Source organism: Passer domesticus, chromosome 6 (assembly GCF_036417665.1).
Source record: "Passer domesticus isolate bPasDom1 chromosome 6, bPasDom1.hap1, whole genome shotgun sequence".
Taxonomy (NCBI): Eukaryota; Metazoa; Chordata; class Aves; order Passeriformes; family Passeridae; genus Passer; species Passer domesticus.
Genome location: NC_087479.1, coordinates 4,582,560 through 4,603,082, shown reverse-complemented (window position 1 = coordinate 4,603,082; position 20,523 = coordinate 4,582,560). Strand labels below are relative to the sequence as shown.

The window sequence follows — 20,523 nt, the reverse complement described above, 5'->3', positions numbered from 1 at the left end:
AGATCCTGCCTTGTAACACATTTTTATGATCTCCTCTCCCTCCAGCTGGTCTACAGATTCCTTAAAGTGCTGTTTCCTTTCTAAAAAAGAAAAGAAAAGGTGACTACAGTCCTAGTCCCAGCAGAATAAATACTTTTCAGCTTATTTGTAGCAATGTTCCTGATACTTTCCAGAGTGAAATTTACAGGTTTTACCCCACTGCTGTGTTGCTACTTTAGTCTGCAGTCATCTATCCCTTTTCTCCTCCAATATCCTCCAAAATCCTCTCCAGCCTTGCAGCAGCAGACCCAGTTACTCCATAAACTGTGCTTATGCATTTGATTTGTCCTCTTTGCACGTGGTGAAGCGCATTTCCCTCTCCTGACATTCACCTTGCTGATTTGGGGACGCCTTTCCAATTTATTGGGATCATTATGGATTCTGATGCTGTCTTCTGAACTGCTTGCAACCCTTCCCAGAACTCTCCCAATGTGCTCTCTCTGTTCTGTCACTCATCTCTGCTAATGAAAGTGTTGAGCAGAATCACACACAGGGTAAAAATCTCACAGGCAATTCCCTCCAAGTTTGACAGCGAAGCCCTTGTTTATATTTTGAGAGAGATTGTTCAATCAGTTATCACCAGCTTTGTTATGATTGTGTTGAGGTCATCTTTCACTCATTTGCTCTAAGGCCACTAAGTAAAAAACTGTCAGGAAGACTTCTAAAAAGTTCATATATATTGTATCTACTCAATTCCTTTTATTCTCTAGGCAGTTATCTTGTCAAAGACAGAAATCAGATTAATTTGCCATGAACTCATCTTGACAAATCCACGCTGGCTGCCAGCCAGTGGAAGAAAACTAGTCTTAATCATTCATGACCAAAATATTCCTACTGAAACACAACTGGATTTGACTCAGCACTGGCAGGGATGCACAGCAGGTACCCAGGGGAGAGATGCCAGTTTGGATGCTCTCCTGTCCTTCCTCCAAAATGGAAGGGAAAGGAGTAAAGCTCTTTAAGGAGGAACCCACAGTCACACTCCCACACAGAATATGCTTATTTTACCTCGTTCTACCAAAGTTCTTGCAGAAAAAGCCACAGGAAAGATGAACGAGGATGAGAGACACACAGGCTGAGTCCTCAGTGCTCAGAATGTTCAAGAGGAACACGACAATGTACTAGCTCAGACCTACAGAAAGAAAGCAACTAGGAACCAAGAACTGGTATCTGTCATCTTTCATCCAATTACCTGATATCCCCCAGTACCCCCAAATGTGTTACAGCACCACAGGCAGTGCTGTGATAACGAATCCTCCCAGAGACTGGGGCTTTTTGTATATTTTACAGAAACAACACAAAACCCCCAGCTCTGTCAGCGTCTCTGGATGTGTGACAATGTCACATGGTTTTTCCGTTCTGAAAGTCAACCTAACAAAATTTAAGCACAGAAATCTCTTGCTGAACATGAAAAATAGTATTTTAAGGCCTGATTCAGTAGACTCATTTTTTTTGCAGCAGGACACTTGTTAAAACATCTCCTCACTGAACTGCCCATCCTAACTTCCACTGAAGTTGATAAAACACAGCAGTTATCTGCAAGCAAAACTGGGCCAATATTAATAAGATTTAAGAGAAAATACCTGGTTTTCCACTGAAAGCAGGGCCTAGCAAAGAGCACATCTCCACTGATACCAGGCAGGACTTACCTGTTCACTGGCCTGACTTACTTGAGTAACTCTCTCTTTCAAATGCCAAACACACAGAGGTTTTATCTCCCGGGTACACAAAATTAACCAAGGATCTCTGTGCAGACACAGACTCAGATCACTCCCTTGGCTCTCTGAAACTTCAGAACAGGCAAACACAAAGGGGCTCCTGAGCCCCCTCCATCCAAGCAGTGTGACACCCTGGGGGTTATCTTTTATCTCAGATTTGTTTATCCCTCTAGCACAATATGCTATAAAACTGAGCTGTGTTGTGTTCTTAGCCAGTCAGATATATTTGCTGATCTGGCTGGGCTAATTAAAACTTACTGTTTCCTGAGAGATACAGTTGTTTTGAGTAATTCAGGAGTACTTGATAATCCCTCTGGGACCATCTCAGGTGATTGCTGGCACTCTGTGTGTGAGCATAAAGGTTCATTTTCAACATTTACGTATCATTTATTCGATAACAATTTTCAGTTGTTTTAAATAATATAGCTCTACAGCATAAAATAACATTTCCTTCTTCATTGCTACCTCTCCCACTCACTGTCCTATCTCTCTTGATACCATAATTTCCTTTAAACACATCAAGCCAATGACAATAAAAGTAAACCTTATATAAACACATGCTAGCTATAACCTTGACAAAAAAAAATCCCATAAAGCTTCCCAAGGAGGCTGTTTTGCAGTTTTAAAGCTCTTTATATAAAGACACATGTTTTTGCTATAGACTAGAACCTGAATATCTAAAAATCTCCTGCTCTGACAGAATTACAGCAAAACAAGGCACATATGGCTCCAACCTGGTGGATACAGCCAGATGCTGGAGCACGTCCTGAGAGGGGAAACAGAGCTGGGGAAGGGTCTGGAGCACAAACCTGATGAGGAGCAGCTGAGGGAGCTGGAGAAAAGAAAGATGGGAGGGATCTCATTGCTCTCTACAACTCCCTGGAAGGAGGGTGTAGCCAGAGGGTGGTAGCATCTTCTCCCAGGCAGCAAGCAACAGGAAAGAGGAAACAGCCTCAAGTTGCACCAGGAGAGGTTTAGATTGGATATTAGGAACAATTTCTTCATAGAAAGGGTGTCAAGCATCAGAACAGGCTGCCCAGGGCAGTGGTGGGGTCACCATCCCTAGAGATATTTAAAAGACATGTAGATGTGGTACTTGAGGACATGTTTTAGTGGTGGGCTTGGCAGCTTACCCCACAATAATGGTTTGGCTCAATGACATTGCTACTCTTTTCCAACTTAAACGATGATTTTACAATCTCACTCTTACACTCAAGTTCCATTAAAAAGTGGATGATGCTACATCTTTTACTCCCTAAGAGTAATTTGATTTTTTTTACTGTAGGCTATTGAGATGTGATTACACTCTTAAGGCTTTTCCATGCAGCTGCTCAGAGAATATTGAGATTGCCAAGTTCAACTGCTGCACTGACACCAATAACCTGGCTCAAAATACTTCATCTGCCCCAGCTGTGAGACATAAGGAAGATTAGTAACAACTAAAAGATATCACAGAAAGACCCTGATATCCTTTCTTTATAGAGCTAATAGCACTTGGGCTATGGTTCAGCAATCCAAAAGTGTCAAAATGCTTTTTCAACAGCACTCAAGAGGCGAAATTTTCCCTTGCAAGGCAACTTCTCGTAACTTTCTGTGCCACTTTCTGCTTTTTGCACTAATGGGTAAATGTGAATGTAAAGTTTTACTCTCTCCTGATTTGGATGTTGAAGTACTTATTGCCTTTCTCATTGCTTGAGGACTACATCTGTTTGTAGCAGAACAGTTTGTGCAGTGAAATTGTAGATGTGCCATTCCTGGAAGTGTTCAAGGCCAGGGATGGGACTCTGAGCAACCTGGTACAAGGTGTCCCAGCCCATGTCAGGGGTTTGCACCCAGACAAGCTTTAAGGTCCTTTCCAATCCAAATCATTTTATAATTTTGTGATTCTAAGAAACAATGAAGAGCTTGCTAGCAGGGCTGTATTGTTGGAAGAGACATCCCCTAGCTGGCCCCCATTTTAAGAAACTTGAAGAGCAGCACAAAAATGGCACCAGTCCTCTACTGCTGAAGAGGTCAAACAAACCCTTCTGCAGCTCCTTGATGCACAGCCACGTCTCTCCCACATCCCAGACCTCTGCAGGAAAAGAAACTGCCCTTCCACAGAACTACAGGACACCCTTAGGGGCTGTCCTGGATTTCAACCACAGCTAAACGCTCCAGCCCATGAATTCCTACAGGTGTAAAACCTCCTCATATTAGTATCTGTTGCTAGGAAAAATACAGTTTAATCTGGGTTGCTGGCAGTGATTTTTGCTGGAAGGTGCTATCTCACACACTTTCCTCAGGATCAAAAATTAAATCCTATGGGCTCTTGGGATTGCTTGTCTGGGAGGCTGCCAGACAAGCGCTTCCCTGCAACGATACACTGTTGTGTCAGCGCGTGGGCTTAGCCACTGCTCTACAAATTTGCTGGATAAACTTCCATGATTCATCCAAATGGCATCCAAGTGGCTAACGACCATGTACTGGCAGGGAACTGACGAGGGCTGCTGGAACAATGAGAGAACCCCCTTAAATCATGAGTTAGGTTTGACAGATCAATGGAGGCTTGACTGACGCCCCACGTCACAGCTGGGACAGAGCTGAGCAGCAGCAAGGGGGGTGCCACGAGCTGCCAGCAGCATTTCAGTGTTGTTTGCCAAATACAGGAGAGTTTAGGGCCAGAAGTGGCTCACATGAGAGCATCTCACTGGTTTTAAAAAGGAAAGATCAAGTCCTATCCTCTCTGTTTAATAAAATTAGAAAGAGAGCAGGACATGCATGTGTTTAATATAGATAACTAAGATATCAATGATATCTATATTTATGTGTCTAGCAGACACATTCTGGTGAAATATGTCCCAGCCCATGGCAGGGAGGCTGGTACTGGATGATCTTTAAGGTCCCTTCCAGCCCAAAGCATTCTGTGATTCTGGGATGTCAAGAGGAACCCACCCACACTCTCCTTCATCATCTCTCCCATGAGCAACTCAGGGTCCAAGTGACAGCAATTACATCTGTCTCCTTTTCAAAGCTGAAAATCATGAACCTGGGTATTTTAAGAGGAAAATAAGAAGTTAGCATTTTGAGCCATTAAACTAGAAATTTTTGGGAAGAGGAATCTAGAAATTACTCCCATTTTCCAGAGAAGGTATCCTATACAATCACTACAACAAATTTTTCTGCTCATTTGCAAAACCACTGTGAATTGCTAGGCCTGTTTTCACCATAATTTAAAACCAGTCACTGAAAAATATCATGTCTCCCACAACCATCTCCCCATAAAACTGGAGTAAATAGGAGCCAAAGTAATTATGTATATAGATAAAAGTATTTCCCTAAAGGAAGAACAACAAAGCACCCTTTGCTCAGCAATTCTGAGGACCAATGGATAACTAAGAGATTCTTCTGAGTTTTTCACAGCCTGAGACACAGCGAATTATTCAATGTTCACTGACACTCCTGCCTTCAGTATCTCATTCTGCCCTTCCCTTGCTGCACAGATCATCAGAGCATTTCAGTGACCAGTGGAATATACTGGATTTCTCCAGCTGCCTGGATGTACATGCCAGGCCCACTCAGCTGGACAAATAAACTCCCGTAATTGCTGTATTTATGGGCCCAGACTGATGCTGCAATCTGCTCTGTGCCACACAGAGCCATTTCACTGGTGCACCAAACCCATCACTCCAGGTTACAGCAGCAGCATGAAATGTCTCAGAGACCCTCTGAGCCCCAGGCTGGCTGCTGTGCTTCAACCTAGCAGGCAGCTAAAACTCCCCCAGACACCTGCTCACTCCCTCTCCCCCACTGGAATAGGGGAAAGAATCACAAAAAAAAGGCAAAACTCATGGGCTGAGATGAGCACAGCTTCGCAGGACAGAAAAGGAAGTGGAAATAATAATAATAATAATAATAATAATAACAAGAAGAATAGAATAGAATAGAATAGAATAGAATAGAATAGAATAGAATAGAATAGAATAGAATAGAATAGAATAGAATAGAATAGAAGAAACGAGTGATGCACAATGCTGTTGCTCACTGCCTGCTGACCAGTCACCCTCCAGCCCCCCCCAGTTTTGTTGTTCAGCACGATGCCATATGGTGTGCCATGTCCCCTTGGCCAGTTTGGGGCACTGTCCCAGCTGTGTCCCCTCATGGCTCCCTGTGCCCCCAGCCTCCTCGCTGGCAGGGAATGAGGAGCTGAAAAGTCCTTGCCTTCCTGTGAGCACTGCCCAGCAACAGCTGAAACATCAGTGCTCTATCCACATTATTCTCATTCCAAATCCAACACACAGCACTGTACCAGCTACTGGGAAGAAAATTAACTCTATCCCTGCCTAAACAAGGACTTTGGGAAGTTGGCTGCTGTTCTCACAGTGGAAGCACAGGAAGGAAGAAAGCATGTGACTGTACTCATGTTGTTTAAACATTCACACTTGTTCCTTCAAAAAACCCCATCTCTCCTGAACTTTTCAAGCTATTTCCCCCAATCACCCTGCCACCTTCCCCAAAATGCTTTCCCCCTTTTATTTTCTGCTCACTAAAGGCCTGACTGTGCAGAGTTGCAAGATAGTGATAGTGGTGTATGCACCAAAAGTTTCTTTCTGTTCTCTTTCTTGATATGATTTGGGGGATTTTCGGTGCTGGGGTTTTTTTTTGTTTTGGTTTTTTGGTTGCTGTTGTTGGTTTTTTGGATTTTTTTTTTTTTTTGTGAAAGACACAAATTCAGTCAGTTTTCCCTCTGCACCTATGGCTGTGCTGCAGGAGCCTTAGAGCTGCTTGTGGACAGAAGCAGAGCAACAGGCAGCAGCACAGGCTGAGATTTTGTTTGGAGGCTCTGAGCTGACAGGAGATAATGGGGGGTTTACAACAAAGGTCCTTCCTGAATGATAAACGATTCCTGGTGCATTTGAAGGATCTGACAGACCTACCTATTTGTTCTGTTCTGCACAGAGAGGGGATGAAATGACCTAGATCAACACAAAAGGCGCTACAAAAATCAGATTTTCAATGCATATTCAGCAACTCTAGGCAGCAAAAGCACAATAGGTATTTAAACAACAACCCTTGTAAAAACCTTGCTCCCTTGTCATAGGATGCTTTGTTGGCTATTTTTAGCTTTTCAAGTGTCAAGAAGCAACGCAAAAAAAAATACTGCTGAACACCACTGGACACCAAGATAAAACAAGTGAGGCAAAAAGAAATCTGAAGCAAGCTCCACAAGATGAGGTTAAGTTATTCAAAGCTCTCTTTCCTGCAAGACAGGTGATGTATTTCAGCTTAAATATCCCACTCGATCTGTCCTCAGTGAACAAGCAAGTGACAAGCTGCCAATCCAGCTGAAAAGCTCCCCATCCATCAGGGCTTCCCCCGCCCCTGCCCCGCACCAAGCAGTGCTTCATCAGCACCTACAGAATCTGCACCTGCCTATTTTTAAACAAGAACACCATCCCGCAATCCTGCCCACCCAGAAGGGTTTGCAAATCTCTCCAAATACTCCTCCCAGGTCCTGATAACTTTGCCAGCATGAATAGGAAACTTGGGGCTTCCAGAACAAGCTGCAGCTCGCTGACAAGGCTGGCAAGATTTCCTTTCCTATCTGCAGCGTGCATGAGTAGGCAGCTGGGATTGTGATGAATTACTATCTCTGATTCCAGTGCTAAGTTTAAAACATTTACTTGGCATAGTCTGTTAGAAAAAAAAAAAAACAAAAAACTGCCAATATCAGCTATTGGTATTAGCAAACTTCTTCAGGAGAACTACCAAAGGTATTTCACTGCCTCTCTCTGCTTATAACAGCAGCGTGTTTGGGGACCAGACATATTTATTGACTGAACTGTAATTGAATTTTACTGAATGTTTATCTCAAAACACTGTTTCAAAAGAGAAACTATATAATCTTGGTTTGAAAATAACTCAGTTCTTAGTTACACCTTTTCATGAGGCCAAATCCTTCTCCCGAGCTCAGTGGACACTCTGAATGCCTGGGAAATTGCATTTTCCATCAACTATTTGTTGTGCCTCCCTGTTTCATTTCGGAGCTCAGAGTGCCATGCTTTCAGCAGCTGGCTCTGAAAAGCATGTCTGTACAACCCTGCAGGTCTGATCTCTCTGCACAAATATTGCAAATATTAAGTCCATGACCAGTGCCTGATCCAAAGCTGGTTTATTCTCTAACCAGTGGAAAAAGATGGATCAAGGTTTGGATTTCAGTCAGGAGCACTCATCACACTGATGTGCATGGATCAGGAATCTTTAAATCTGCACTGATGTTGTTGCTAAGATTCACTATTTGATGATAATTGAGCACTTTTACTTGCAAATTTTACTTGTAAATAAACCAAAAAGGTTTCTCCTCTCTGTAGCCTTCCTGCCCAACACAGTGCTCTTCACTCCACTCACAAGAGGAGGCACATTTATTTTGGTGTTATTATTTTGATGCAATAAGCAACTCAGTAGTCCTTTTGGCATACTTCTTAAATTTTAGATTCTACTTTTGACTTTGTCTAAAAGCCTATAATCCTACACACAGTTCTCCAATTGGTAAGTTCACAGCTGCCACTTATAAATTTGATATGAACATTTAGTAATTTTGTAGGCAATAGTTATGGAAATTATTAGCCAGTGCCACATACACAGGCTGTTGTCAACTTTGATCCTGCTACTTTGTATTCACCATCTTTAATATGAGTTTCAGAGATGAAAAAAAAAAAAGGAAGCAACCCACCTAGAACAGACAGAAAGCAGGTTACAATCTCCCCTTCCTTTTCACCTGCTGAGGTCATGCACGTATTTTGTTGTTGTTATCATGATAAATAGCAATAGTGGCATTCACCATGTTTTTATGGTTCTCATCACACCCTAAGTCATTTACCACTTAGCTTTTCTGTCGAATCCCCCTCAACAGGACAACAGAAGTCACCACAAAAAAAAAAACCAAAACCAAAAAAAAACCCCAAACAAACAAACAAAAAATACCCCAAAACCACAAAAAAACAAAAACAAAAAAAAAAAACAAAAAAAACACCAAACAAACAAAAACCAAAAATAAAACAAGGGAAGTAAATATTACAATGTATAAAAATGTTCTATATCCACTTTATTCTCCAAGTCCCCAGGTTCTGTAAATACCACAAATCAATGTCAACAAACAGCATATCAACTCCTATGGGCTTTTGATGATTTATCTGCAATTGCTCACCAGTCCTCTGGCTTGGGGATTTGCTTTTTGTGGACTTGGAAATGTTTTGCAACACATCAACCCATCATGTAAAAATGATGTTCAGCAGAAATGTCATTGCACATCGCTGCAAGAGCCCTAAAATTGCAACTTCTCTTTTTAAAAAGCGTTTTAAAATCTCCAAACAATTGTCTTTAATCTCCTAAAGATCTAGAAAGACTGTGGCAAGAAAACTTCCTTTTTATAGTTCAGTATTTCTCAGAGATGAGCTCTAAGTGTTAGCTGAGATAATTATCAGAGAGATTATGCAGATCTTATTATCAAAAGGTTTTGTTTGCTCTCTTGTTACATAATTGCTTAGTGTTTGCATGGTGCTCAGAAAATAAAAGCACCAGAGAAATACCACGAGTTATTCATTTAACAGAAAATAATTCTCCAAATGGTATTAACATTTTAAGTTGTGTCTACTACATTTTGAAGATTTCTGGTTATCTGTAGAGCCCCTCAGTGACGTAACCTTGGCAGCACATAAAATAAGAGCTGTGCCTTACCACTCCTGATTTTGGACTCTTTCACCAGAGCTGTGAAACAGCAGGAAGAAGAAAAAAAGGTGCAATATATTGTCTCATCATTTCCTCCACTTCTAGCTCTGCTGGTGACAAAGGCTACCACATTCAGAAGATAAAATCATGATTTATATCTCATAGCAGTGCCATAAAGCAAACAATCAATTTGTGGAATCAGTAAATGTTTCAAGAATTGGATAAAACCACATCAAACAATTCCAGGCTTGTGTAAGTTTATGAGTGAAACTCAGACTACCCGAATTCAAATACACTTTGTAACTTTTAACCAAATTCCAGCAAAGACCTTACAAACACAATAAAAGTCATCTTTAGAGTGCAGAGATGAGGCCCCAAGTATAAACTTGCCACTGGGCACACTTATGCACCCAGACCACTTAGCCTTGCAAGCAATTTAAAAGGTACAGCAACTTCATAATTTCAATACCTGTTTTCAAGAATTCCAAGCTCATTTCATGATTATTTACAGGTAACATAGGTTTTTTTAGGATGACAAGAAAGCTTAAAGCAAGTGCACTATACAAGCATGGCGCTGGCCACAGAAACCCTCAAACCCAAGAAAATCAGATTTTACTTACAGCCAACCATCATCATGGCCACCGAAAAAATCTTCTCCCCATCCGTGGTCGGTGCTATGTTCCCAAATCCTATGGTTGTAAGGCTTGTCATGGTAAAGTAGAGGGAGGATATGTACAAGGAGTCCTTGCTGGGCCCTCCTTCCCACTGGCCCGAGCCCGTGGTGTTGTAGCGATATGGAGTCCCGATGCTCAGGGCCAGCTGGTACAGCCAGCTGTCTGTTTTGATGGTGTTGGTCAGTTCATCAATCACTTCGTAGTCCCCAATGCTGTACCAGATGCAGGCCAGCCAGTGGGCCACCAGCCCGAACACACACACCAAGAGCACCAGCACGGCAGCACCATATTCCAGGTAGTGGTCCAGCTTCCTGGCCACCCGACCCAGCCGCAGAAGGCGCACCACTTTTAAGGAGCTGAAGAGGCTACTGATTCCCTGGAAAGGAATAAAAAAGCATTATTTGGTCTGAAATGCCCTGCTGGTTAGCACAGAAGGCTATACAGCAATTCCTGCATCTGCTTAAAATCTTTCTGTGTAATTTTTCAGGCCTCAGATAACAGAACACAAGATCAAACCCTCCTGTCCCTCCAGTGCTTTTGTCCTCGTCAGGCTAAATTGAGTTTGGCACTCACTAGGTGGATAAATTACTTTGTTCAAGCTCGGTCTTTCAAAGCAACAGAAGGGTTCTGTAGAATCCAAAGTGGAAACAGCAAGTTTATTACAAAAGGAGTGGTTCAATGCTTCGCCAGTTTGAAGTAAATTGGAGACTCTTTTGACCCCAAGAAGATAAAAGGAAGTGGAAGAGGAGTCACAGATGGAACTACAACAACCCTGCGGAGTTTTCCTGAAGTTTCCCAGAGAACAACCTTCTATTAAATCCAAGCAGAGGATTGTTATTCTGGCCAAAAGGGGGGCACACCTACTTTAAGAACCCTCAACATTAAGAGATGCTCAAGAGAAATATCAGAACGTAATTGCAGTGGGAAACTCAGATAAATCTGCCTATTGCTACTGTCATCCACCAAACAGCAGCTGAGTAATTTCCTCCAGTACAACACTCTCCATCTCTTATTATCCTTCAAACATAACCCTGAATATTTTATTATTTACAAAAAGTCTCACTGACTGACCATGGAATTAAACAACTGTGGGCACATCACCTTCCTGAGCAAGGAAAATATGGATCACAAGGCACATGCCTTTGCATACAGGGTTAATTTCCTTTCCAATCAACAGATATTTTCCTAAAGCAAGTGTTGGTGCAGTGTTGTTGTTTCTTCCTGTCACGCAAGATAGATGACATACAAATAAATGGAAATACAAATATTTAGGGAATAAGAGCACAAGGACCATCAGAAAGTTAATAGAAACATCTGAGAAGGGATGAGAAATGTGTACGTCCTTCTCGATGCACAAATGGTTTGGGAGTTTAGAGATGCAGAAAGAGAACAAAAATATGCTCTTGATCTACTGCAATCCCATGATATAACTAACTTGTGCATTAAATTAACTGGTGTCTCAAAATAGAAGGTTTGTAAAGGAAGGTTTCTAATATAAAACATTCAGAAGCTGAAGACATTTAATTTAAAGTAGAAATTAAGACATAGAAAGCAATGAGGCAAACATTCCTAGTTACCGTGCCAAGATTAAATTGCCCTTTTCTATGCATCATTATCAAATCAGTCTAGTCAAAACACTGGCTAATTATATTATCAAACAGTTAAAGACTAGAGTTTCTGGAGTTTTCCACACCAGAAAAACATTTGTCTCATTTGCACCTCTGTTTCTTCTTCTTTTGCACCTTCCCTCCCTTTTCCCAGCATTTGAAGGGTAACACACATCTGATATTTCTAGATGTAATCAGTTTGGCACAGTTCTTGTATGCTTTTCAAATCCTGTTGGAATGTGTTTCAGATCCCCAAATCCTTAATAAATTGAAGCTCTATATTTGCATTCAAGATCTCATGATGACTAATACCACAGAGGGAAGTGGAATTTTCCCATTTTGATTTCTGCATTTTGCATTTACACAAGACAGAGATCACAGTATCATCCTTATTTCCATTTAAATGTATATCTACTTATTTGCTTTAGGATTTATGACTGGGAAACACTCTGAGCAACCAACTTTTCCAATAAACTGGGAAGTCCCTTCCAATATTCCTGACACAATGGATTGTGGCCAATGGTCTACCGAACGAGGGTCCAACACCACAGTAACAATATCTACATTTAAAAAAAACCAAACCAAACAAACAAACAAAAAAAACAGAGAGAATTTCAGACTAGTTTCATATTTATTCTGCAGTATATTTTACTGAGTTAACTTTGACTTTGAAAGCTTACAACTTGCAAACGAGGGAGAAAACAGCAGGGTGTTTTTCTCGTAGGACCAAATCCTGTTGCATTGGGCAAACAGAGATGCATTAATTCTGGCTTTTTATTAAAGTGTCACCTTTCATTTCCAGGATTAATGCTAGGAAAGGAGTTTAAAACCTGGAATTCAAACTTGGGGGGCCCTTTTTTAAAGCCAGTAGTTTAAGTTTGTCCCAGTGGCACAGCTTACACTGCACTTTTTACTGCACAAACAACCCCTGAACGGAAGAGTTTACAGAGTGACCTCCATCCCACACCCACACTCCATCTTCTCTAAGTTACACGGACAATTTAGCAGTTATATAAATAATACAAAAATACAGCATTTATTTCAAAGTCTGGGAGAAACTTTGTGCTGTCACTTTTTTTTCCCCTAAGCACAGGTAACAATCACATCTCTTATGTATAAAACAAAGAGAAATATTTCATTTTAGCTGACATTGAAATGTATTATTTTCAAAGAGTAATTCATTCCAGTAAGTTTCACTGTAAATCTTAAAGCCTGTTCAGTTTGACCCCTTACTTAAGGCCAAAGAAACAAGAGATATACTGAACATTCACATTTCATGTCTAACACTCCAAAACAGAAAGCAATATTGGAAGCTTCAAAAGCCTCTTCCATAGAGCACTTTGTAGGAAACAGCAACTAAACAAATGTGAAATGAATATTATATATATATATATATAACAAAAAAAAGGTGGGTGTGTGTGTGTGTATGTATATACATATATATATATATATATACACACACATGTACCAATCACATATGCACTAACTACTGTTGGGTCAAGCTGGTACCTTCATAATTATAAAACTGCAATTAATGCACAATTGTTAATATGGAAAGCTCTGCCTCAGATTCAGCAACATCTTTGACAAAAGTTATGTGAAAGACTAACTGCCTTGAATTACATTTGGGCAATTAAGAATTCAGTTTTCTAAACTCGATTGCAGGTTGCCTGTAATTTCATTTTTTCCTTTAACTGTATTTATGCTCCATAATGAATACTTTGGAAACCCTCCTACTCCAGGATGAGCGTCTGCTCTGGCAGAAGTAACTTCAGCACTCAAGGAACAGAGAGGTGATTAGAAATTGTGAATGGGGCATGTAATCCAGTTTGGATTTATGTAATTATTTTGTGAACAAAGCACGTGTTGGATCCTGGAGATCCAACCTTCTGGGAGGAGCATTTGTGACTCCATTGGCATTTCAGCTGGGCCAACTGTCTGTAACAGCTGCTGGGCTGTGATCTCTAATTGAGAATATCTCCTTATGTTATCAACCATCCAATCCACCCCCTTGGGGTTTTGGCTAATGTATTTTATCACGTCCTAATCAGATGAGGATACTCAGCTTGCTCATCATCAATCATCTCAGCTGCAGAAACCTTTCCACTGAAAAACCACCTACTCCAAAACTGCGTTTTGGGTGTCAAGTTTGGAACCAAGCTCCCATCTGACACACATCATCCATTTATCTGTTCCAAATGTGAGTCACAGGAGTCCTTCCCAGGGACTTCTAAGGATCAGGAGAGCCAAGACAAGAGCAATGGCTCTGAACCAGCCATTTCTGTACCACCATTTCAATTCAGGAGACAGATGAAGCTGTTCAAAAGATGTAGACTCTGTCAAATTTATCCAGAAAGATATTTTTGAGGGATGGATGTTTAACTTTGGAATTAACTTAGACATTCATGATTAAACAAAGCCCAAGTTGCTTGACACAAGAACCTTGCAAAGTCTGTGTTCTCAAATCCTCTTGATACACTAAGAAAGGAAATTAAATTTGATAGTGGAGTCACAACTGATAAAAGCACTCAGTCTGACATGCAGAGGGACCAATCCTTCCTTTTAAACTACCTGACTCTCGCCATTTCAGCCCCTAGATGTTACCACACTGTCAAACTGCCATCCTGCAGAATGAAAGAAGTGTCTAAGCTGTGTGTCTGCATCCAGCTGAACCTCTCCAGCCACAGGACTGAGACAGATGTTTCCCAAAATTGCCATGCACGGCATGGGAACAGATCTCTGCACCTCCAGCAAGAACAGGGAGCAAAGTTCTCTTGCACTTAATGAATCCCTGATAAGCCAGGCAGCAGGAAGAATGAAGCTGATAGAGTTGTGCTGTACAGGGGTCAAGAGCCAAACATGCAAGAGGATGAAGGGAACACTGTCACCAAAGGAAAAGAAAGGTTAACAAGGGCAGGAAATCATCTGAGTCCACAATGACTCTACCTAAAACCTCCTGAACCAGGGAAAATAGAGTGGAGTCTGCTCTACACTGAAGCAGCAGCAGAATAGCAGAGCTGCATGTTTGTAAAATCTAAAAAAGAATAGATGGTTGCTTGCTAATCTAATTAATCTTTTCTGAAGTTGGAAATTACTGCTTTTTTTTTAAAGTAAAATAAAAACAAAAACAGCCATTAATTTCAACCATCTAAATATACAAAATTCTGCTTAAACCTCGAAATTAAATCCCAGTATGCTGAAATGGTAAATCATGCATACATTTTTCTTTCTACTAGGGAACAATGTGTTTTTAACTCTAGGCACTTTTTCAATTAGATTTCACTCCATGATTATTTATTTATTTGCTGTTAGCTTTGGGTACACACGCAACAACAACAACAACAACAAAAAGAAACTAAATACACATTTTAAATGTGTTCTAAAACTGAAATACTCCAAGCTTTGAAAATGGGGATCGGTCCTGTGTCATTTAATAGAAAGCGCCATCTCAAAAAAGGTTAGAGGAAAGAAACAACTTTTCACTCAGTTTTAATGTCCAGCACACTGTGGGTTTGAAGAATTTATGGGGTGGCCAAGAACCAGAGCTATGAAATGTTGGTAGGATGTGTTGCAAATGCAGTGAAAGGGTGATTGCACCATATAGAGATGTTAAACTATATTTAAGCTAGGATCTTTATAGTGGACAGAAGCAACTACAGCAAAACTTTCATCACAGTGATAAATCCTAAGAGGAATTTGCAGCCAGGGCTCACCTGTGTGCAAGAGCAGAATGGTTTTGTGAGGCCACAGCATTACAAAACCACGGACTGAGCTCCAAGCACCCTCTGGATCCCACAGCACACTGCAAGCTGATGGCCAACCACCCCACCCTGTGAGCAGCCCATCCTTCCTCCCTGGAGAGGAGGAGTGGGGCATGCCAGGGGAGTGATTCACCCCATGCACCTCTGACAGATGGGGAGGGATGAATCACCTCCCTCCCCTGGCACTGAGCACACGGGAGCTGAGGGCTATCGCTGACACAGCTGCTGGGAGGAGAAACCAAACCCACCCCCAGAAACCCAGAGAGATGGAGCTGCACAGCTCCCAGTCTGTGCTGTGTACCGGAGAAACAGGCACTACAGAGCACTGCCTCCCAAGGTGAGACTCCAGAGGAGCTCGGGGAATAAATGCTATTAATAACAGGAGGCTGAGATGCTCTGCAGATGCAACAGCATGCTCATTTCTTCATTTAACAGCCAATTACTCCACATAATGTGATGCTACACTACCTTCGGTTCTGGCAGGGCTTTGCAGAAGTCCCCATTGGTTTGAAGAAGAAATTGAATCAGTTCATAAAAAAAATGAACAATCACAAAGTAAACTGGACTTGCTCTCAAAAGGGCAAGAGCTGGTAAATCATAAATATTGAACTAGAGACAGTAATAAGTGAAGACAGGTGGACTATGAGAGGTAGAAGAGTCAGGCACCTGGAATGTCCTTTCATCAAAAGGTACAAAAGGTTGCAACTCAAAGAAATGGAAAACTTGTAAAGCTGGGCATCAGTTATAAATGAGTAAATAATCACCCAGAGGAAGAAAACAGAAACAGAGAACTGACAATATATAAGAAATAAAAAATTGATCAACAGAAAACTACACCTTAGAGAGGAATCAGAGATAATGTAAGAATTGCCAAATGCCAGGCTGAACTCTTCCTTCGAAAGAATACTAAAACAAATACCCAAAGATTCTTCAAATTCAAAATTTAAAAAAAAATTTTAAAATATTTAAAAAAAAAAAGAAAATAAGAGAAAGGAGAAAAGAAAAGAAAAGAAAAGAAAAGAAAAGAAAAGAAAAGAAAAGAAAAGAAAAGAAAAGAAAAGAAAAGAAAAGAAAAGAAAAGAAAAGAAAAGAAAAGAAAAGAAAAGAAAAGAAAAGAAAAGAAAAGAAAAGAAAAGAAAAGAAAAGAGAAAAGAAAAGAACGACTAAAGTGATCAAGCTGCAATGGGGTAAAAATAATCCAGGCTTGGGCTAAAATTTAAATTAATCCTAGCATTAGTTTCCAAAAATGATGTTGCTATTTCCCAGAAAATCTCATGCATCAAGAAGGAAATAAACAGATACATTACCTGAACAAATATTAAGGGAAAGAGTAATTAGAAACTTTGAGATAAATCAAAATGCAATCAGTGGAGCAGTAGGTTAGCTAAGCTCAGGCTAGCTGGGATCTATCCAAGGTTTCCAGATAGCTTTCTCTGATAACACAGCCCATTTTCTAAATATAAGAAATGAAGTATTTCAGTAACATCAGAGGTGTAATTATTATGAAGCACAGGGAAAACAGGGACCACCACTGGGATACCAGGGTGACTGAAGAACTTGTGCACAGGGTGGAAAAATGGAAATCTTAAAAGGGGAGTCTAGCAGGGTGTACAAGTGGTGACTCCTAGTGATTTTTCTGGCTTCCTAGTGACATAAACAGAAATAGTACATGGTCACAGAATCTGCTAATGGCACCTTTGGAACAGAGAATAACCACGTGGGAATAAAGAAAAATGTGATAAAGCTTGACAATACAGAGTCCCAAGGCATCCATTACAGCACAAATTAACAAAAATGTCTACAACTACAAGGGTCTTTAACTGAAAATTACTGAGGAAAAGAAATATTTGGGTATATGGGTTAATCCCACCTACCCATCCCACATGGCAGAGCCATCAGTGAGCTGCACTCACAGAAGAGGCTAATCCAGCTCCAGGACAGATCAGCTGATGTTTCCACCATCAACAGGAAAAGCCAAACCCCAGCTGCAAAGTGAAGATGAATTCCCCACCTGGAGTAATCCATAAAGCTCTGCCCTAAAGAGATGTATTTGAACTTCACTTCCTGCAGAGAGAGGCAGCTGGAACAGCCACAAAAATGCTCATAAAATTACATAAATGAGTTGTCTAGACACGATCAGTTTGCTTGAACTAAGGAAAGGAAAATAGGGGTGTTTATGCAGGGGAGGGATGACTCTTCTTTCTAAGCACATCGAGGAGACAAACATGAGGGAGGGAAAAGAAATATTTAACCAAGAAGGCTGGCACAGGAAGGAATGCACAGACTGCAAATTAAGAGAGATTTATTAAGACATCATGAGAAAAGGTGGATTTTGACCTTTGAGTTTATAGGAGGGGTGATACAATGAACCTGCTCACCAAAGCTGATGACTCAGAGACTCAAAAGGACCCCGTGAGTTTTACACCTATTTTTTTCTGCTTTTGCTTTTATCCTTTGAAAAATCAAAGTGAGGCAAATACAGCCTCAAGGGGGGATATATTTCACCCCAGCCCAGACTAGACCACAGAGGAGTTTGCATCTGAGCTAGTCACAGTAGTGTCACTACTTTCAAGGGTGAGAAATAGAAGTTCTAGGGCAGAATGACTCCTCAGAGCTACTCTGGAGATACATCTTAGAACATGAGGAGCCCTGCCCCAAATTGCCTGTACCTCCTTGTTTCATCAGGTGAATCCATGCTTAGCACATTTTGAAACACAAATACTTTCTTTAAAGATGCCTGAGCAAACTTTTCCTTACCTTTCTCTCACCAGAAATAAAAACAAAAAACCACCCAAATAAGTCACGTAGCTGATTCTGTGAATTCTGTAATTAAAGTACTGAAGCAGTGAAAAGAGGCAGGGTTTTTGTAAACCTTGGGCAATCTCCACCAAACAGTTGCTACACGATGGCACACGATGTAAGAGGAAACAAAGTGCTTGCAGATTTTGGGAATGACTGCAATGGTGAGCCCTGCCAGCACCAGCAGGTGAGCCTGCAGGCACACAACAAAAAAGTTCCATTCTGTGCAGTGCAGGAGGAGTATCCTGGAGGAGGTAAAGGCTGTTTGAAATGCAACCAGCAAATCATTCCCAAAAGAAATTTTCGAGCTTAGCTACTTAAATAGAGCTTAGCTCCAAAATCCCTGGTTAGCTCCTTAATTCTGCTTTACTGGAGTTAATGTTAAAAGAAATCTTCTAACTTGTATCAGAAATCTTTATTTCTTGGTAAACAATTAATATAATGAAGCTGCATAGCTACAAAATCAAAATGAGCGAATGACCAAAAAAAAACCAAAAAAACCCACAGGGAAAAAAAAAAAACAAAAAACCACCAAAAATTGATATTTCTGATTTACCCCCACTTTAAGAGCAGAATTTAGAGTTGTATTTGATTATGAAGATACACACAGGAGTAAAGGGCTTTCCTTCTTCTGCACCAGCTCTCTAGATCCCAGGTCCAGATACAAGCAGAGCCCAGTTAATATCTGACCCTGCACCACTGGAAGCAGTAGGATTAATGACTTCAGAGAGCAAAAATTTGAGTCCTTACAGCAAAATGTAAAAAAGCAGATTTCTTCATGTATTTTCCAAAATTACCCCTAAATTTTTTGCTTGGGATTTATCTTCTGATTTTTTACCAGGGGGATGGAGAAACTTTCCTTTTTTTTCCCTTTAACACATATGTCAATAAGCTGTAACATTATAAATAAAATTCCAGTGAACTGTTTATGGCACAACCATACAGTGCAGCACATCTCAAACAGTAAACAACCGAGGCTACAAAGAGAAGGGTTATTGCAAAATATTATTTCTTCTAGATGCAAGATAAGGGGATTGTGGCATTTTGCACTATTTAATTTTTTAATGCATCAGTGTGCCCAAAAAAGGGGGGAAAGCCAGTATCATGAAATATGTTAATTTTCACTCATGTAGGAAAGGTAGGCAGGGAAGAAAATGGGAATTTGTGTTATTCCCATCAGCATCACTTCAGTGAGCATCTGATCAGATTTTTTCATTTCCTCATCTCCTTTGTAAGCCTTCTCTTCCTTTGTGAGCAAAAGGGATCACACAGAACTCCAAGCTTCCCTTGAAAGTGCTCCACAAACAATTTCCTCTGCTGGATTCTGTAGCAGCTTATACAGCTCTGACTGAAGATTTGATTTAAATGGCTTGTACCCAACATCTGCTTCCCAGTAATATATACATCACATTAAAACGAATATTAAAAAAATAAAATAAAACTAATAAAAAAAGACCACTGGGACATCTAGTTACAGTTCAGTATGCCATAACCCACACCAGAGAGGTGCATGAGGCTATCAGGTCACTCACCAGCCCCTGCCCTGCCTCTGGCTCAGCTCCTTCCTTTCACAAAATGCCCCTCACATCATGGAGACTCTCAGGTGTCTCCACAGGGAAACCTGCAGACATATCCCAGACCTTGTACAGCATTAAAGTAGCTGGTTAATTAATTAAAAGGAAAAAAAAAAAAGCTGATTAATTAAATAGTGGCAGAACTTTAATGAAACCTTAGAATAAAAGCCAAAGAGATGCAATTCTGCAAGTCAGCGCAATGGGGTGATAGAGGTGACTAAGTGAAAGGGGTGAAAATGGTTGAAATTCTACAAAATATATACCTACAGTGGACACATTTATAACTTAATGCCATACCCATGCCACTGTATTATTCTATTGTGAGTTTTCACACACTACAACACAATGACAGCATTCTCCAGATTTAATTGTCTTCTGAGTGCATAACAAGGGGGGAAATGCCAGGTCCCAGGGTTGTGCCTCTGTCATTACTTGCTAGGAATTTCCATTGTAGTTTAACGCTTGGTTGCAGCCAGGATTTAGTTCTGGGAATTATTTTCTCCATGTCAGCCACCAAGATTTTAAAAAGCCAGCTAGCCATAGACTGTACTTGAGAGCCAAAGTCACATTCCTGAAAGACACCAATTTTTCACCTTGCACACACCACTCAGCCTGGTGCCCAAAACCCTCCTTCAAATACCTCC

The 20,523-nt window shown here is 40.7% G+C and overlaps 1 protein-coding gene across 1 annotated transcript in view; it reads right to left on the bottom strand.

The window, feature by feature from the left end:
* Positions 1–20,523, bottom strand: part of KCNH5 (potassium voltage-gated channel subfamily H member 5) — a 157,518-nt gene that overhangs the window by 90,858 nt on the left and 46,137 nt on the right. The window contains exon 7 of the mRNA XM_064422930.1: positions 10,085–10,514. Within this exon, the coding sequence (XP_064279000.1) occupies positions 10,085–10,514 (430 nt within the window). The remainder of the gene's footprint in view (positions 1–10,084; positions 10,515–20,523) is intronic.